We start from the raw sequence: 16,399 nt of genomic DNA on the forward strand, positions 1-16,399 counted from the left end.
AATTTTGAACTTTAGAGGCTTGCTGTAGCGCCACCATCAGGACTATTGGCCTGTTTTTGCAGCTGAGGCAATCTGGCATGGGACTGGACCTTTGTGCAAAGTTTGGTGATTTTTCGCGCATGGGAAGTAGGATTTCCTCGGAAGAAGAAGAAAGAAGAAGAACATGCAGGATAACAATAGGGTCCTGGCAGCTTAGGCTGCCCAGCCCCTACTAAGTAGAACTTAAAGGAACTATATACAACATATAGAGCATATCTACTGTTAAGAGTCTGAGCAGAGTCTGAGCCGGTAATGTCTGCACACGGCTCTCAGCATGGAAGTGGCTGAGATGTTAGCTAGCAGCTAATGGTGCTAACAGTATAAACTGTGCTAATAACCGCAACAGTGCTGACGGAGCAAACAGTGATATCCGTGGTAAGGGAAACCAAGACTGTACCAGTTTTTGCCAGGTTAGCCACTGTCTGCAACATCAGCTGATTACAATGCATTATGTGGTATTTTTTTTGGTGAAGATTCTCACTCATCCAGGTCATGGTAATTTTAAGTGCTACATTGTAGGCAACTGGACTTTCGTGAGTTTCTTAAAGACATTTGTCTTCTCATCCAAGGGGGGCGCTAGAGAGCCGACGATGTAGTAGGTTGTGTTTTTTATCAGCTCCTCCACCCTGACTTGATATAAATATTTAACACTCGTTTTTTGCACTTTTTGACAGTGAAACTCGTTTATAAAACTCCAAAGGATGGTCAAGCCTAAGAAACCGACTCAAAGCCCACGAGCCTCCTTCTGAGATCGAAGATAACCCGCTGACCGAGTCGGCTAACGCTAGCTCACCTGGCTCAACCAGCCCCGAGCGTGCCCAAACAGACACACCGGAGAAGGATGCCTCCCTGTCACCCACCCTGGAGGCCATTGGACGGATGGAAAACTCCATGAATGCGAGGTTCGACAACTTGGAGACAACTCTTGCTGGGGTTAAAAATGCTGTCGCCGCTAATACCTCCCACATTATCAACCTGGAAGAATGGCATGGAGAGTGGACGCCTGGTCAAGCTGGAAAAAAGTTACGGTGAGCTGTGTGCACAAAATAAACTCTTGAAAGCCAAAGTGAACGATTTGGAGGGCCGCTCGAGGAGACAAAATATTAAAATTGTGGGTCTGTCTGAGAAAATTGAAAGAGGCTCTCTAACTGCATTTGTGCCTGACTTGCTACCCAAACTCCTGGGAGTTGAGCGTTGCCCCCGGGGAATTAAACTGGACCGTGCACACCGCATCGGCCCACCAAGCAACAGGCCACAAATCATGATTGCCAGGATACACCACGACACTGTGAAAGAGGAGATAATCCGGGTAGCTCGCGATGAGGGTCCGCTAAACTATGACGGGCAGTGCATCAGCATCTTTCCGGACATCCGGTATCCGGCATGGGTTTCTGTTTCCTGCGCGTCTGATTTTCACTCATGCTGGACATACCAAAACAATTTGAATCATCAAAGGAGGCAGCCACCTATGTTGATGAACACATGCAGCCTGCAGCAGCTGGAAGCACAGAGTGACCCGGACACCACCAACGCTACGGATGTGGTATGACTTATGTATGCACTTAGGCTACACAGGCCTGCCTGTGTATATTTTTTCTACTTTATGGACAAATAGACCAAATGAACGGTGAGGCAAAATTCGACATGTTTCTGAAACAATTATAATGTTCAGAGTTTATTTGCAGTTATGTTGCCATAACGTTATGACATATTGTCACTTAGGATTGCTGTCACTAAGATTGGCATTATGTTACAAAGACATTATCTGCACTTTAAAAAAAACAAAAAACTTGCATGAGCCGCAAGCAGACTGTAGCACGCATTTTGTTGCTTTACTTTTCATGTTCCTTTATTGATCCCTTTGGAGGTTTAAAAATAGGTTCTGAAATGCTGATTATATGATCCAAAAAGAGTGTTAACAATTCGCCCACAGGAGGGTGGTAAGGGGCTGAGACAGAGGATAAGGTATTAGCTTTGTTAGATGCTTCTTTACTGCATGTATAGGCTCCTTTCTCAGCAGCTCCGCTGCCATGAGGGATTTACATCCCCCCTTTTCTTTAGGGAGGGCAAAGTAGGGAGTTTGGGGGGTATTTTCTTTCATTTTGGTTTAGGCTGTACTCATCATACTTTGTTTGTATATAATGGCATCTTGCATTTCTATGTTGTAGAGGTGTCATGAGTGGTCCCAAGAATGATCATAATGTGAATAACATTATCAACCTAACTTCTTGTAATGTCAGTGATTTAAACAACCCATCCAGAAGAGCCAAGATATTCTCTCACTTGTGTGATTTGCATGCTGATATCTTCTTTTTACAAGAGACGCATATTAAACACACGGAGGCCTTAAAACTTAGGTGTAGCTGGAAAGGACAAATTTTTCAGTCAACTTTTGCAACTAAAACAGGTGGTGTGGCAATTTTAATTAAAAAGAATATTCCCTTCCAACACATTTCAACTAAAACGGACCCAAATGGTCGTTTTATAATTGTGAGTGGCACTATTTTGACTGTTCACGTTACCTTCCTTAATTTATATGCACCAAATTTTGACAATCCTGGTTTCTTCCGGGGGGTCTTACGTTTAATACCCAACCTAGCAACAACCAACTTGATTGCAGGTGGTGATTTTAATTGTGTTTTAGATACTTTTTTGGACAGGTCCTTCAGACTCCACAAACGTACTAAATAATCTGATGAAGTCACTCAATCTGACTGATATCTGGAGGATTCACAATCCCACAGAGAAAGAATATTCCTTCTTCTCACAAGTTCAAAACACATAAACAAGGACTTTCTAATTGATTCTAAGCTAACAGCAATTACCAAGTCATCTAAATATTACAACATCCTAATCTCAGACCACAGCCTTGTTACTATAGGTATGGACTTTGGATGGAAAAACCCCCACTATAAAGGGCAATTTAACCCAAGTCTTCTCAATGACAAAATATTTTTGGAGAAATGCTCGCTTTCGATAAAGGACTATTTAGCTTTTAACGATACAGGTGATGTCTCAGACTCGATTTTTTGGGAAGCTTTCAAGGTTGTAATAAGAGGTTTTGTTTTAGGAGGTTATTACAGCCATAAAGGAATTGCCAAGTGGAAAGTCACCTGGCCCTGATGGCCTTGGCATTGATTTCTACAAAGCATTTATTGACGATGTGGCCCCTCTATTGCTGAGAATGTTTAAAGAATCAATTAAAAATAAAAAATTACCAGATTCATTATATGCTGCAAACATTTCTTTAATTTTGAAAAAAGATAAAGATCAGACATACCCATCATCTTATGGGCCTATCGCCCTTCTCGGCAGTGATCTTGTTGGTGTTTGGTGTTTACCAAAATTTTAGCAAATAGATTGAATAAACATATAGCAACTATAATACACCCAGACCAGTTGGGGTTCATAGATTACTAAATATTGTATACAGTAAACAAAATAAGTCAAAATCTGCAGTACTTACGCTTGATGCGCACAAGGCATTTGATCAAGTTGATTGGAAATACATGCTGTTAACCATCAGAGAATTTGGCCTGGGTGAAAATTTTGGCTCATGGGTAGAAATGCTTTATGCGCACCCAACTGCATCAGTCCTCACTAATTCAGACAGATCTCACCCTTTCAATCTGTACCGTGGTGTTCGGCAAGGCTGCCCTCTGAGCCCTCTGTTGTTTGCTTTGTGTATTGAACCCCTTGCAGTAAGCATCAGACATAATCCAAAAATTATCCCTATACATTTAGGCACAATAGATCATTACATAGCGTTGTACACCAATGACGTAATTTTGTTTCTGTCGCAGCCTGAAAAATCCATTCCATCATTATTGGACCACATTAAAAATTTTGGAGAGCTATCAGGATATACTATAAACTGGCAAAAATGTGAATTTATGCCTCTAACTGAGGACTTAGACCCCAACTTTCTCAGGAATCTACCGGTAAAAGTGACTATCTACATTAAGTATCTTGGAACTACAGTCCCAAAACAATCTGATCAACTTTATACACTGAACTACAAAGCTCTGATTGATAAACTTAAAAGTGATATTGAACTTTGGCGAACACTCCCTATATCAATGACTGGCCGAATTAATGCTATAAAAATGGTGACTTTACCCAGATTTTTGTATATATTTCAGAATATACCCATTTTCCTATCTAAAGTGTTTTTCAAAACATTAGACTCAATTATCATGCCTTTCATCTGGGGATACAAGACACATCGTATAAATAAGAAGCATCTTTGCAAGTCAAAAGAATTGGGTGGACTGGTGCTCCCTCTATTCCAACATTGTTATTGGGCAGCTAATGCACGAGCACTTGACACTACTCCATCATGGCTGGCCACAGAACAGGATATCACTGATACTTCCCTCCCAGTACTACTCAATACAACAAAGAGAAGCCCTGGACCATTTAAAGGGATTGGATTTATAGTAGAAAACTCATTAAGGGTGTGGTACCAAATTAAAAAAACATTTAAACTAACAAACACTTCTGTTTTTGTCCCCATTTGTCACAATCATATATTTCATCATTCTCAATCAGATCCTGTTTTCTCTGTCTGGAAAGGGAAAGGCCTGGTCACTGTGAAAGACTTGTATATTGACAATGCTTTTTCCTCATTTGATCAACTTAAAGACAAATTTGAATTGCAACCATCTCATTTTTTCAAGTACTTACAAGTCAGGAACTATGCAAGAGTAAGCATTTCAAATTTTGAATTTTTTTTCATCCTCTTCACCACTATGTGTAAAATGCAAACAGTCCGAGGGCACACTGGCACATATGTTCTGGATTTGCACTAAACACCACAGATTTTGGTGCGAGATTTTCCATTTTTACTCTGAGGTTTACGGATATGATCTTCCTCCAGAGACAGGAATTCTTGGCTGGTCTCAACAGCTCGAGACTCTTAGCCACTGGAAGGTTCTGTCAATCCAGTATGGGATGGTCATTGCTAAGAAAATTATTCTTGAAGTCTGGAACAAAGAGATACCTCCAAGTTTTGAAGCCTGGCTCATGGAGCTCTCAAGTACCTTGTATAGGGAGAAAATTCGATTTGAGATATCAGGGAAATCAAATAGATTTCATCAGATATGGCAACCATTTCTTGATCACATCACACAGCGGAGAGGACCCTCATGACACCTCAATGTTATGACTGTGTTTGAATATTTATTTCTTTGCAATTTCTCAATTATAATGTGATTACAGTTGCAGGTGGCCACAGAAATTTTTGTTATGGAGTACAGATTTTCAGATTTTAGAGTACAGATTTTTTTTTCTCTTTCTTTTTCTTCTTTTCCTAGCTTGCTTTGGGGGAGAGGGGTGGGAAGAAAGGGGTAATAGTTTGGGTTGTTATTTACCTTGATGTTCTGTTTCGCACATCTGAAAATTAATAAATAAAGATTTTTTTAAAAAAACACAAAATACTTATACACTCCACAAGAGTATGGCAGAGCACAGGAGAGCCAGCTTCTCAGGTCAAGACTCAGCTGTCCATTTACATCTGAAGGAGAAGGGATGGACACTCCTTTAAGGAAACATCTTGGCCAGAGAAGACAGATGGTTTGAAAGAGGAGTAAAAGAAGCCATTTATATCAAACTGGAACGACCTAGGGCTGGGTGATATGGACAAAAATTCATATCCCGGTATTTTCAGGCTGAATAGCGATACACGAAATATATTCCGTATATTCTCCTAAGTGGGCTACATGTTCATTTGCAAGCTGATCCAGGCTGAAGTCCCCTGTTATTTTTGCTGCATGTGTTTTTCCACAGCAGGACAGGTAAAAGACATTTACCTGTTGGAGGTGAGCTGTTTGCAGAGATGCAGTAAGAGCCTGTTGTCTGCAGCTCCTTATCAACTTCTCACTGTGGCTGTTTCTGCGTTCACTTTTCACCCTGCTGAATTATTAGACTTGTCTTAATTGAAGAAAAGCCCCTAATAGTTTTACTAATTCTGTAATAAACATATTTTAATTCCTATAGTCTTCCCCATTATCCCCCATTATTTTGTTATGTAAAAACTTTAACTGTGAAGCAGCAAAATAAGGAAATGTTGAGATTTCGACCAGCAATTTCACACAACTTCCAATACAGCTGATAGTAAACATAAACAGCAAAATAAAGCAGATATGTAAAGTAAAAACAGGATGCAGTTAGAACCTACAAAAGTACTGAGAGCTGAACACACAGAGACTTTTAAAAATGCCTTTCTTTCTGGTCTCCTGCAGACAGAGGTGAGGAGAGTGTCACAATACACACAGCTTATTTGATGGGGAGAAGCGGGTCATTGGGCGTTGGCTGCGGTCGGCGAGATGCCCGCTTGAGTGCGGGTGGCCCAGCTTTTGGACCTACTCTGGAGAAGGAGTAGGTGCGCAGTTCAGCGTGGCATCGGGCGTCTAAACTGATAACAGAAACGCAAATCGGCGCAACATGGCTTGACTGGATGCAGCTAAAAGTTACAGAGGAAAAGGCCCACAGTATTGTACGTGTGCCACTATGGTAACTTCATTCATCTCACAGACTAATTAAGCGTAGCTTGTGTAACAAATAGACCGATGTCGCACTGCAGACTAATGAACAGACAGATTAAACAGAGTAGCAACTCTGTGTCTCTCTGAGTGTTGATGGAGAAACTGTGAGTGAGTGAGTGGGGCGGAGCTGTGCGGAGAATGTGAGAGAGGAGAGATGAACACTGGTATGCATTATGTGGCACAACTTGACCCTATATTGATATAAAGCTTATTGTCTAAATCTATATCTTGCTTGAAAATAAATCGATATATTGTAAGAAATCGATATACCGCCCAGCCCTAGAACGACCATCGTTAAACAAACGTCACCACATATCACCCACGTACAATGCAGTCCTGAGTTTCCTCCCCAGACAACTTAATGCCCATTCACGCCAATCTAATCCTAACAACACTCATGATGGCCAGGCGGGTCAACAACTCAAGTGACCTTAGCGACTCAGAGCTCACACGTGACCTCATAATCTCTGTAAGGGTTCACATCCACACAGGGTTTAAAGGCATTTCAAAATCACATTGAAAGGGTTTAAATGGAATGTACCCCATTATTCTACTACATCTTTGCAAACTACCTTAGCAAGGAGCTGTTTGCTGCTGTAACAATGTGCTGAATGTTGTATACAGCACCTTTAAGCCTTTAAATGTTTTTATGTGAGAATTTAGTTACATGACTGTGTATAATGTGACAAGGATTACTGACAGTGATGTACCCACAACAAAATGAACACAAACGCTGCAGGTCTCCGTGTGCCATTGATTTTCTACTTGGTAGCTGTAGGCTAGTAACAGACAACAGTGATATGGTGCCTGGATGATACATACGTTTCATACACCATATGTAATGCATAACCTGCCGCTGCACATTAAACCCACGGTGGACCTGTTAATATGAGTCAGCTGTATCTCTGTTTGTCAGTGTCAGAAAAGACTTCAGTCTGCAGTGTAGTTCATACACTTTACTGATAAAACAGATAATTTTACAGAAATTAATATAAAACAGATGAATGTAAATTTAATTTCAGAGCAAAAATTTTCAGTCTTTTTTAAAAACCTCCTCATAGGGGTGTGCGATATGGACAAAAAATAATATCTCGATATTTTGGGGGATTTTGAAGATAACGATAATTAGACAATATTCTTTTAAATATGTGTTTTTAACAGCCTGAGTTATAGCTCGTTAATTGTTTCTCATGGATGATATTAATGGAAAAATGTTCTTAACATTTCTTGCTGCTTTTTTACCTGCTCTCTCTGTTTGATTCTGGTGACGACCTTTTGTAGTGTCAATTCCGGGTCCATTTGCAACTGTTCAGATAGGCGTTTGTCCCGCAGACTCACCACAAGCCTGTCCCTCACCATCTCATCATGTAGAGCCCCGTAACCGCAGTGCTCCACCAGGCAGTGCAGTGCCGTAATGAAACTGTCGGCCATCTCGCCCATTTCTTGATGCCGCTGATTAAACTTTGCTCTCTCAAAGATCACATTCCTGCGATTCCCTTCTGCTTGGGTCTCCAATCCAGAAGCAATGCGGAATCTGTCGAAGCGTTTAATCCATTTAGGCCAGTCTTCAGCCTTGAAGGTGAACTTTTCCGGCGGGGAGACTTGAAACTGTGCCATGTTGCTGCTCCGTTTGGCTAACTGTGGCTAGGCTAGGTAGCTCCGTAGACGGTCTTCCGGTACTGCGAACTTTAGCCTGACAGGCTGGGACCTATCACTACAGTTGACCCACGTCTTCCGAAGCTGCTGGAGCATCCGTGGGCGGTGTTGCTATGCTGTCCCGCTAATGTTTGTTTAGCAGCAGGCTGACCTGCCGGGAAGGTGCCAGTGAGAGATCATGTGACCACCTAGGCGTACTGCGGCGTGCTGCTGCACACAAGTTATGTAACTCTTGTTCAGTGAATGTGTGGGGTTTCAACCTTTCAACGTGTGTTTTCAGTTGTTTTTGTGAAGTCATTTGCATACTCCATAACGTAAATTTGCACATCGTTAAAACAACAATGATGATATTATCGTTAACGATATATATCGCCCACCCCTAGTCTCAACTCACAGAGGAACAGGGCCTACGCAAATCACCCAATCACAGATAAGCGCAGACAAACAACAATTCTTTACATGAAATGTTAAAAAAGAAACACTGCCAAACAATTGGATAACACAGCCAACACACACAGAGCAGTACTGCTTGTCTACCTGCTGAGCACTCGTTCTGCTTGACAGTCCCTGCCTCTTCTGGCGTCAGTCAGCTTCTTGTTGGTGTTGAGGGCCGTCCACACCTTGGAGCCGTAGACACAGCAGTCCAGAGGCGTCTCTTCCTCCTTGTTCTTTTGATTGATGTCAGCTCCACGAGACAGAAACAGCCTGCAGATGTTTAAGTTAGAAGTCAGGTCACTAGTTCAGGAACAGTTTTCGTGTAACGTGTCATGTAACAAAGACAACAAAGTATGCTTATACACACAATAAAGTTTGTCCAACCAGGCTCCATCTCTCCCGGTGACACTTACTATCCAAGACAAGTTTGGCTCCCACTCCATCTCTCTACATGTCTGTAAAAACATGGATGCGCTTCATACACAGACGATCTATACAGTCAGCACAGTTTCAAGGTGAAAACCCAAGATTAGAGTCACCAATTAAGTATCTGACCAAATGTCTCCCCTTCTGTACTGAGATATGACACTGAATAATGTCCAGAAAAGTGTTTTATGTTGAACATTGTGTCACAGTGAAGCTGACCTTTGACCTTTTGGATATAAAATGTCATCACTTAATCATTTTATCATATCGGACATTTGTGTGACCTTGACCTTTGACCGTCAACCACAAAATTCTGATCAGTTTATTCTTCAGTCCAAGTGGATGTTTGTGTCAAATTTGAATAAATTCCTTATGGTGTTCTGGAGATATCATGTCCACAAGAATGAGACAGACGCAATGTCACACTGACCTTGACCTTTGACCACCAAAATCTAATTAGTTCATCACTGAGTCAAAGTGAACGTTTGTGCCAAATTTTAAGAAATTCCCTCACAGCGTTCTCCTTTATCGTTATTGATATCAACTGATATGAACATTTTTTTTCCTGAACATTTTTGGCCTATGTCTCCCAGCCCTCGCCTGCACTATGAAAAACACTATATTGTGTTCAATAGACAATATTTGATAGTTTTACATCTGAAGAGGTCAAACATAAACCTTATCTTTACATTTCAAGGATTCAGTGTCTCCCCAGAATGTGATTCTTGACTGTGAGGTAGTAAAAGCTTGTAGTGTAACTCAGGATGAGGTGGAAAAACAGTGGTGGACCAGGAAGAAAAGGCTGCATAAAAATCAATGCAAACATACGGTCAACCAATAACAATTCTAACAAGTATTTGGCTGGTCAGAATCAATCAACAAATAATGTGCAGCAGTGACAATGGACCAAGTTTGAAGCTGAAATAAATCAATGTCATCATAGATCATAGTCATAACTGAGGTACATTCATACTTTTTGTTGCATAATTTTGTGATGTCTTTTTGTAGTTTTTAGTTTTATTGTTGACATGCAATCATTATCAATGCCAGTGGATTACTGTCCACATTAAAGCAACACTGACTGATTATGATCATTATTATTATAATTACTTATGTAAACAATAAGGCAAGTGACAACAATGAGTAACTATCAGTTGTTGCTGCTGTTTGACGCTGCACTGAAGAACCGTCTCTCTGTGCTGCTCTCCTCCTGCTCTCTCTGCCCAGTTAGCACGAGCTAACACAGCGCAATGTGAGTTCATCCCTACTTGTCATATTTTACAGCTTGGGCAGCAGCAGTTAACATTCAACTACGAGCTGTTAATCTTACAACGAAACAACTTGCTCCTGTCCTTAAACCTGTTAATAACTGTTAGATAACGTTAGTCATGTGATTCTAGCAGTAGTCAGGGTTGCAAACAGAAAATGGTGAAAAAAGAGAGAAGGATACGAACCGCCTAGGGGGGTCCGGGGGCATGCTCCCCCTGGAAGAATTTTTTTGAAATATCAGCTTTAAAGGGTGCATTTATAGTCAATTTCAGCATCAGACCTACAGATACTAAGGAAGCAGTGCTGACAAGAAAAACTTCTATTCTAAGACATCTAAGGGGCCTACTCAGTAAGAGACAGAGGTTAAGTTGTAAATTGTGTCCTCAAATGTACAATGTCCTCTCCTCAATACTTAAAAAAACATCCCCAGTCTGCCTAATGAGGTCATACCTAGGGGTGGGCGATACATATCGTTAACGATAATATCGTCATTGTTGTTTTAACGATGTGCAAATTTATGTTATCGAGTATGCAAATGACTTCACAAAAACAACTGACAACACACGTTGAAAGGTTGAAACCCCACACATTCACTGAACAAGAGTTACGTAACTTGCGTGCAGCAGCACGCCGCAGTACGCCTAGGTGGTCACATGATCTCTCACTGGCACCTTCCCGGCAGGTCAGCCTGCTGCTAAACAAACATTAGCGGGACAACATAGCAACACCGCCCACGGATGCTCCAGCAGTTTCGGAAGACGTGGGTCAACTGTAGTGATAGGTCCCAGCCTGTCAGGCTAAAGTTCGCAGTACCGGAAGACCGTCTACGGAGCTACCTAGCCTAGCCACAGTTAGCTGAACGGAGCAGCAACATGGCACAGTTTCAAGTCTCCCCGCCGGAAAAGTTCACCTTCAAGGCTGAAGACTGGCCTAAATGGATTAAACGCTTCGACAGATTCCGCATTGCTTCTGGATTGGAGACCCAAGCAGAAGGGAATCGCAGGAATGTGATCTTTGAGATAGCAAAGTTTAATCAGCGGCATCAAGAAACGGGCGAGATGGCCGACAGTTTCATTACATCTGAGCGCACACAGGGTCTTCATAAAACATAGATTCAAGATTCAATATGCACAGTAAGGACACGCGTTTCCCTGCAGAATGAAATTCGTTCTTTTCTGTCACCAATTAACGCCAAACAATATAAATCTGAAGTATAAAATAGATCAAAATACACTGCCTGGCCAAAAAAAAAAGTCACCACCAAAAAAAAAGGTCATACACTCTAATATTTCGTTGGACCGCCTTTAGCTTTGATTACGGCACGCATTCGCTGTGGCATTGTTTCGATAAGCTTCTGCAATGTCACAAGATTTATTTCCATCCAGTGTTGCATTAATTTTTCACCAAGATCTTGCATTGATGATGGTAGAGTCTGACCGCTGCGCAAAGCCTTCTCCAGCACATCCCAAAGATTCTCAATGGGGTTAAGGTCTGGACTCTGTGGTGGCCAATCCATGTGTGAAAATGATGTCTCATGCTCCCTGAACCAGTCTTTCACAATTTGAGCCCGATGAATCCTGGCATTGTCATCTTGGAATATGCCCGTGCCATCAGGGAAGAAAAAATCCATTGATGGAATAACCTGGTCATTCAGTATATTCAGGTAGTCAGCTGACCTCATTCTTTGAGCACATACTGTTGCTGAACCTAGACCTGACCAACTGCAGCAACCCCAGATCATAACACTGCCCCCACAGGCTTGTACAGTAGGCACTAGGCATGATGGGTGCATCACTTCATCTGCCTCTCTTCTTACCCTGATGCGCCCATCACTCTGGAACAGGGTAAATCTGGACTCATCAGACCACATGACCTTCTTCCATTGCTCCAGAGTCCAATCTTTATGCTCCCTAGCAAATTGAAGCCTTTTTTTCCGGTTAGCCTCACTGATTAGTGGTTTTCTTAAGGCTACACAGCTGTTCAGTCCCAATCCCTTGAGTTCCCTTCGCATTGTGCGTGTGGAAATGCTCTTACTTTCACTATTAAACATAGCCCTGAGTTCTACTGTTGTTTTTCTTCGATTTGATCTCACCAAACGTTTAAGTGATCGCCGATCACGATCATTGAGGATCGGCCACATTTCTTCCTCGAAGACGATGGGTCCCCACTATCCTTCCAGTTTTTAATAATGCGTTGGACAGTTCTTAACCCAATTTTAGTAGTTTCTGCAATCTCCTTAGATGTTTTCTCTGCTTGATGCATGCCAATGATTGACCCTTCTCAAACAGACTAACATCTTTTCCACGACCACGGGATATGTCTTTCGACATGGTTGTTTAGGAAATGAGAAGCAACTCATTGCACCAGTTGGGGTTAAATAACTTGTTGCCAGCTGAAAGATAATCGCCCATGCAGTAATTATCCAATAGGAGGCTCGTACCTATTTGCTTAGTTAAATCCAGGTGGCGACTTTTTTTTTGGCCAGGCAGTGTATATACGGCGCGCACTAACATCTCCTTGCTTAGTGTAATAATTTGCCTGCCGCGGCTGGATCTGTTGGCGTTTGGTGGCTAAGAAGACTGTTAAGAGTGGGTCAGCTCGATCTTACAACTCCTTCTTAGTGAAAGATCTTCTTAAGCTAAGAGAGATCTGGGAAGCGCGGCCATTATCATGTTAACATACAGGGAAAATGTGATGTTATTAGGCTAAATACTACATTTCTAACCGTGTCTGAGCTGATTTATTGACACAGTATGCTTGTAGGCTGCTGTAACGTTAGGTTTACAGAGGAAATAGAAAAGTAACGTGACCACTAACTTGTCCCCAAACGAACGCATGTTTCTGTTAGGCCTATGTGTTTCACTAACGTTCTTTATGTATTATGAAGAATGTCAGACTGGCAAAATCAGTGGCAGAGTTGGGCCCGGAGTCACAAACAGTGCATTTCGACTGACACAGAACCGGCACAGTGCCGGTTCCCGAACCTAATTAAGGAGGCTACTTACAACGGCATGAAAGACAATCTAACATTCTGTTTGTTGTTGGTTATTTCCCTGAAAACTACGACTTTATTCTCATAATATTATGACTTTAATCTCATTAAATTACGACTTTAATCTCATAATATTATGACTTTTTCTCAGTTCTGACTTTATTCTCGAAATATTACGACTTTATTCTCGAAATATTACGACTTTAATCTCATATTTCGACTTTATTCTCATATTATGACTTTTTCTCAGTTATGACTTTATTCTCGAAATATTACGACTTTAATCTCATAATATTTTGACTTTATTCTCGTAATGTTATGACTTTTTATCAGTTATGACTTTATTCTCGAAATATTACGACTTTAATCTCATAATATTCTGACTTTATTCTCGTAATATTATGACTTTATTCTCGAAATCTCCAATTTTTTTTTTCTTCAATGTGGCCCTAATACTCCGTCGTACTCTGACGTATTACAAAAGTGGACGGCAATAAAACCGCGAGAGCGAGGCGGCCGCAGTTTTTAGAGCCAGGCGCTGCAGTTGCTCTCCACCGACTGCACTGCCTGGCTCTCACCTGATCTAACAGCTGATTGGTTTAGATGTCGACTCAACAAGATGACGTTTTAGATAAACTATTCATTTTTGTTGGATTTTAGAGATTAAGATTGTATTTGTCTGATTTGAAGGTTTATTCTGTGAACAGAAAACATGTGTGACTGATGGTGAAATTTAGTTGTCAGACTGAATACATTCATCGTAAACTATACAGAGTCTACTGTACTATATTAATATTGGATTGTTTTAATTATTGAAGTATTTAGCAGCATAGAGACTTGTGGTCAGTGGGATGTGAGGATTCTTAAAATAACATCTGTACAGATGTGAAGCCCTGACTGTATCTGACTGAGCCTTAATGAAAGCTGTTGTCTGTTCTTTTTTTTTTTTTCCCCTGAAAATATTAACCTTATAGTCAAGCACTGTTTATTTAGCCTGTGTAGTTGAGGGGACAGGTCAAACTGATATGATGATGATTTACAGGAGAATTCATGTCAAATGGAGGATAAACCATGAACATAAACTACAGATCACCTGTAAAGCATTTTAATAAATTAATCTATCATAATTAAAACAACTGGAGACTGAAAACAAACTGATATATGGGTCTGATCACTTTTTTTAATGAAATGACATCGGCGTCACCAGACGAGGTGCAGTTCATCTCGAACGAGCCTATTGTCTGGGCGCAAACTTTTTCACCACACGAAAGTTCCACCCCGGTGTGCAAACTTCCATAAGAACCCATGAAATCAACTTTTATATTTTTCCACGAGAATAATCCGCGCGGATATTCACCCTCAGTGAGAATGGACACAGAAATACATTTTAGGATTACTCAAATTTGGGGTAAGGTTGCGGTGATTTAAGGTTGCTGCAATTTAAGGTTGCGATCATTGGATAAAATTGCAAGGTCGGGCAGAATTCATGGGGATTGGCTAAATTTGCGTTAATTGTTGTGATTAAGATAGATAAGTAAAAACAAAAATAAAACATTTTAGTGAAATACATTTTGGAAAAAAAGATTGCCTATGAACAGAGATTTCAACATGAGCCTGATACACCGTGTTTCAAATATGCCTCCTTTCATTGAGTGTGTGTAGTCTGGCCCCCATTCAAAATGTTCTAGACTTGACTGTGATTGCATCATATTCATATTATTAACAATGAACTGATCTGATCTCCGATGAAGGTCTGTGTAACCCCAGTGAACTCTGTTCTCAAACTACACACTCACATCACACACTCCAGGTGGTTCTCTCTGGCAGCAACATGAAGCGATGAGTCACCATGAACGTTGACAGCACTGAGGTCACATCGAGCCTCCAGCAAAGCCTGGGCGACATCATCGCAGCCCGAAAGAGCCGCCCAGTGTAAGCAGACATTCTCTTCCTGGACAAGAAGCAGATCAGAGGTCAGCGTTGACATAGTGTTCTGTTAGAGGCAGGGCTATCAAGTGTACAGGCTTTAGTAAGAGAATACCAGGCCAGGTTGTAAGATGAAGTATTCGTTGATATGCATGATGATCAAGGGATACTTTGCTGATTTTCAACCAGCTTTGTATCATAATAATGTAGGTAGTATGTGTAAATGAACTGTGGTAAACTTAATTAAAACAAGTAAAAACATAGAATAAAGCTGTTGTTGGAGCAACATATCCCTTGTGCCCTCTTTCACCATTTTTTGGTCATTTGAGTTTTATTTTCAGCATTCATTTTGGCCGTGATCATTACCCAGCCTTCACATTGGGTACAGATAGGTAGTTTTTGTTAAGTTTGGATTTCTAATTAATTGTTAATTTTACCACCTTTCTACACTGTGATAAAAAAAAAAACACAGTTGAATCCCCTTTGACCATAATATGGCACACTGACTCCCACTGAAACCCAATTTTTTTCAACAGCTGAAAAGAAGGTTAATGAAAGAGATTCTCAGTTTTATTCCCCCGTCACTGTAGTGGTGCACATTCACGATTGTGCATGCATGCGTATGCACAAGCCAAGGACACAGGGAGCCTTTGATTCCCATGACCTTTTTCATTGCTCTAATTCATACATGAACGCGCATGTACGCACATGTACACTAATCCGTATGACACAATGAGACAGAGAGAGAGAGAGAGAGAGAGAGAGAGACAGAGACAGAGAGAGATGCAGAGAGATGCAGGACAGACGGTAATGACAGTAGCTTACAACAACATTAATGAAAGGAATAATATAATATTATAATTATAATTCTGGCTGTTGTGGTACAATATGTTGAAAGTATATATTAATATCTGATAGTGTACATATGTAACAATAATCATATGTGTGTAATAACAGTAGAAGTATGACTAATGATAACAGCAGCAGCAGGAGGCATCTGGCAGGACCACGGCGGCAGCAGCACAACCACACACGTCACACTATCCAGGCACCGCTGCAATACGAGTTAACCTGAGAGACAGTGGAGCACAAAGGCTCTGGAGAAGAAGCC

General features: G+C 41.1%; 1 protein-coding gene across 6 annotated transcripts in view; it reads right to left on the reverse strand.

Moving 5' to 3' along the window:
• ehmt1a (euchromatic histone-lysine N-methyltransferase 1a) overlaps positions 1–16,399 on the reverse strand; it is a 134,114-nt gene that overhangs the window by 14,249 nt on the left and 103,466 nt on the right. For all 6 annotated transcript variants that reach the window (XM_050050315.1, XM_050050318.1, XM_050050317.1 and 3 more), the window contains 2 exons: positions 15,159–15,313; positions 8,778–8,945 (listed from right to left, as the gene is read on the reverse strand). In XM_050050315.1, the coding sequence (XP_049906272.1) occupies positions 8,778–8,945; positions 15,159–15,313 (323 nt within the window). The remainder of the gene's footprint in view (positions 1–8,777; positions 8,946–15,158; positions 15,314–16,399) is intronic.

Source organism: Epinephelus moara, chromosome 8 (assembly GCF_006386435.1).
Source record: "Epinephelus moara isolate mb chromosome 8, YSFRI_EMoa_1.0, whole genome shotgun sequence".
In the NCBI taxonomy this organism is placed as follows: domain Eukaryota; kingdom Metazoa; phylum Chordata; class Actinopteri; order Perciformes; family Serranidae; genus Epinephelus; species Epinephelus moara.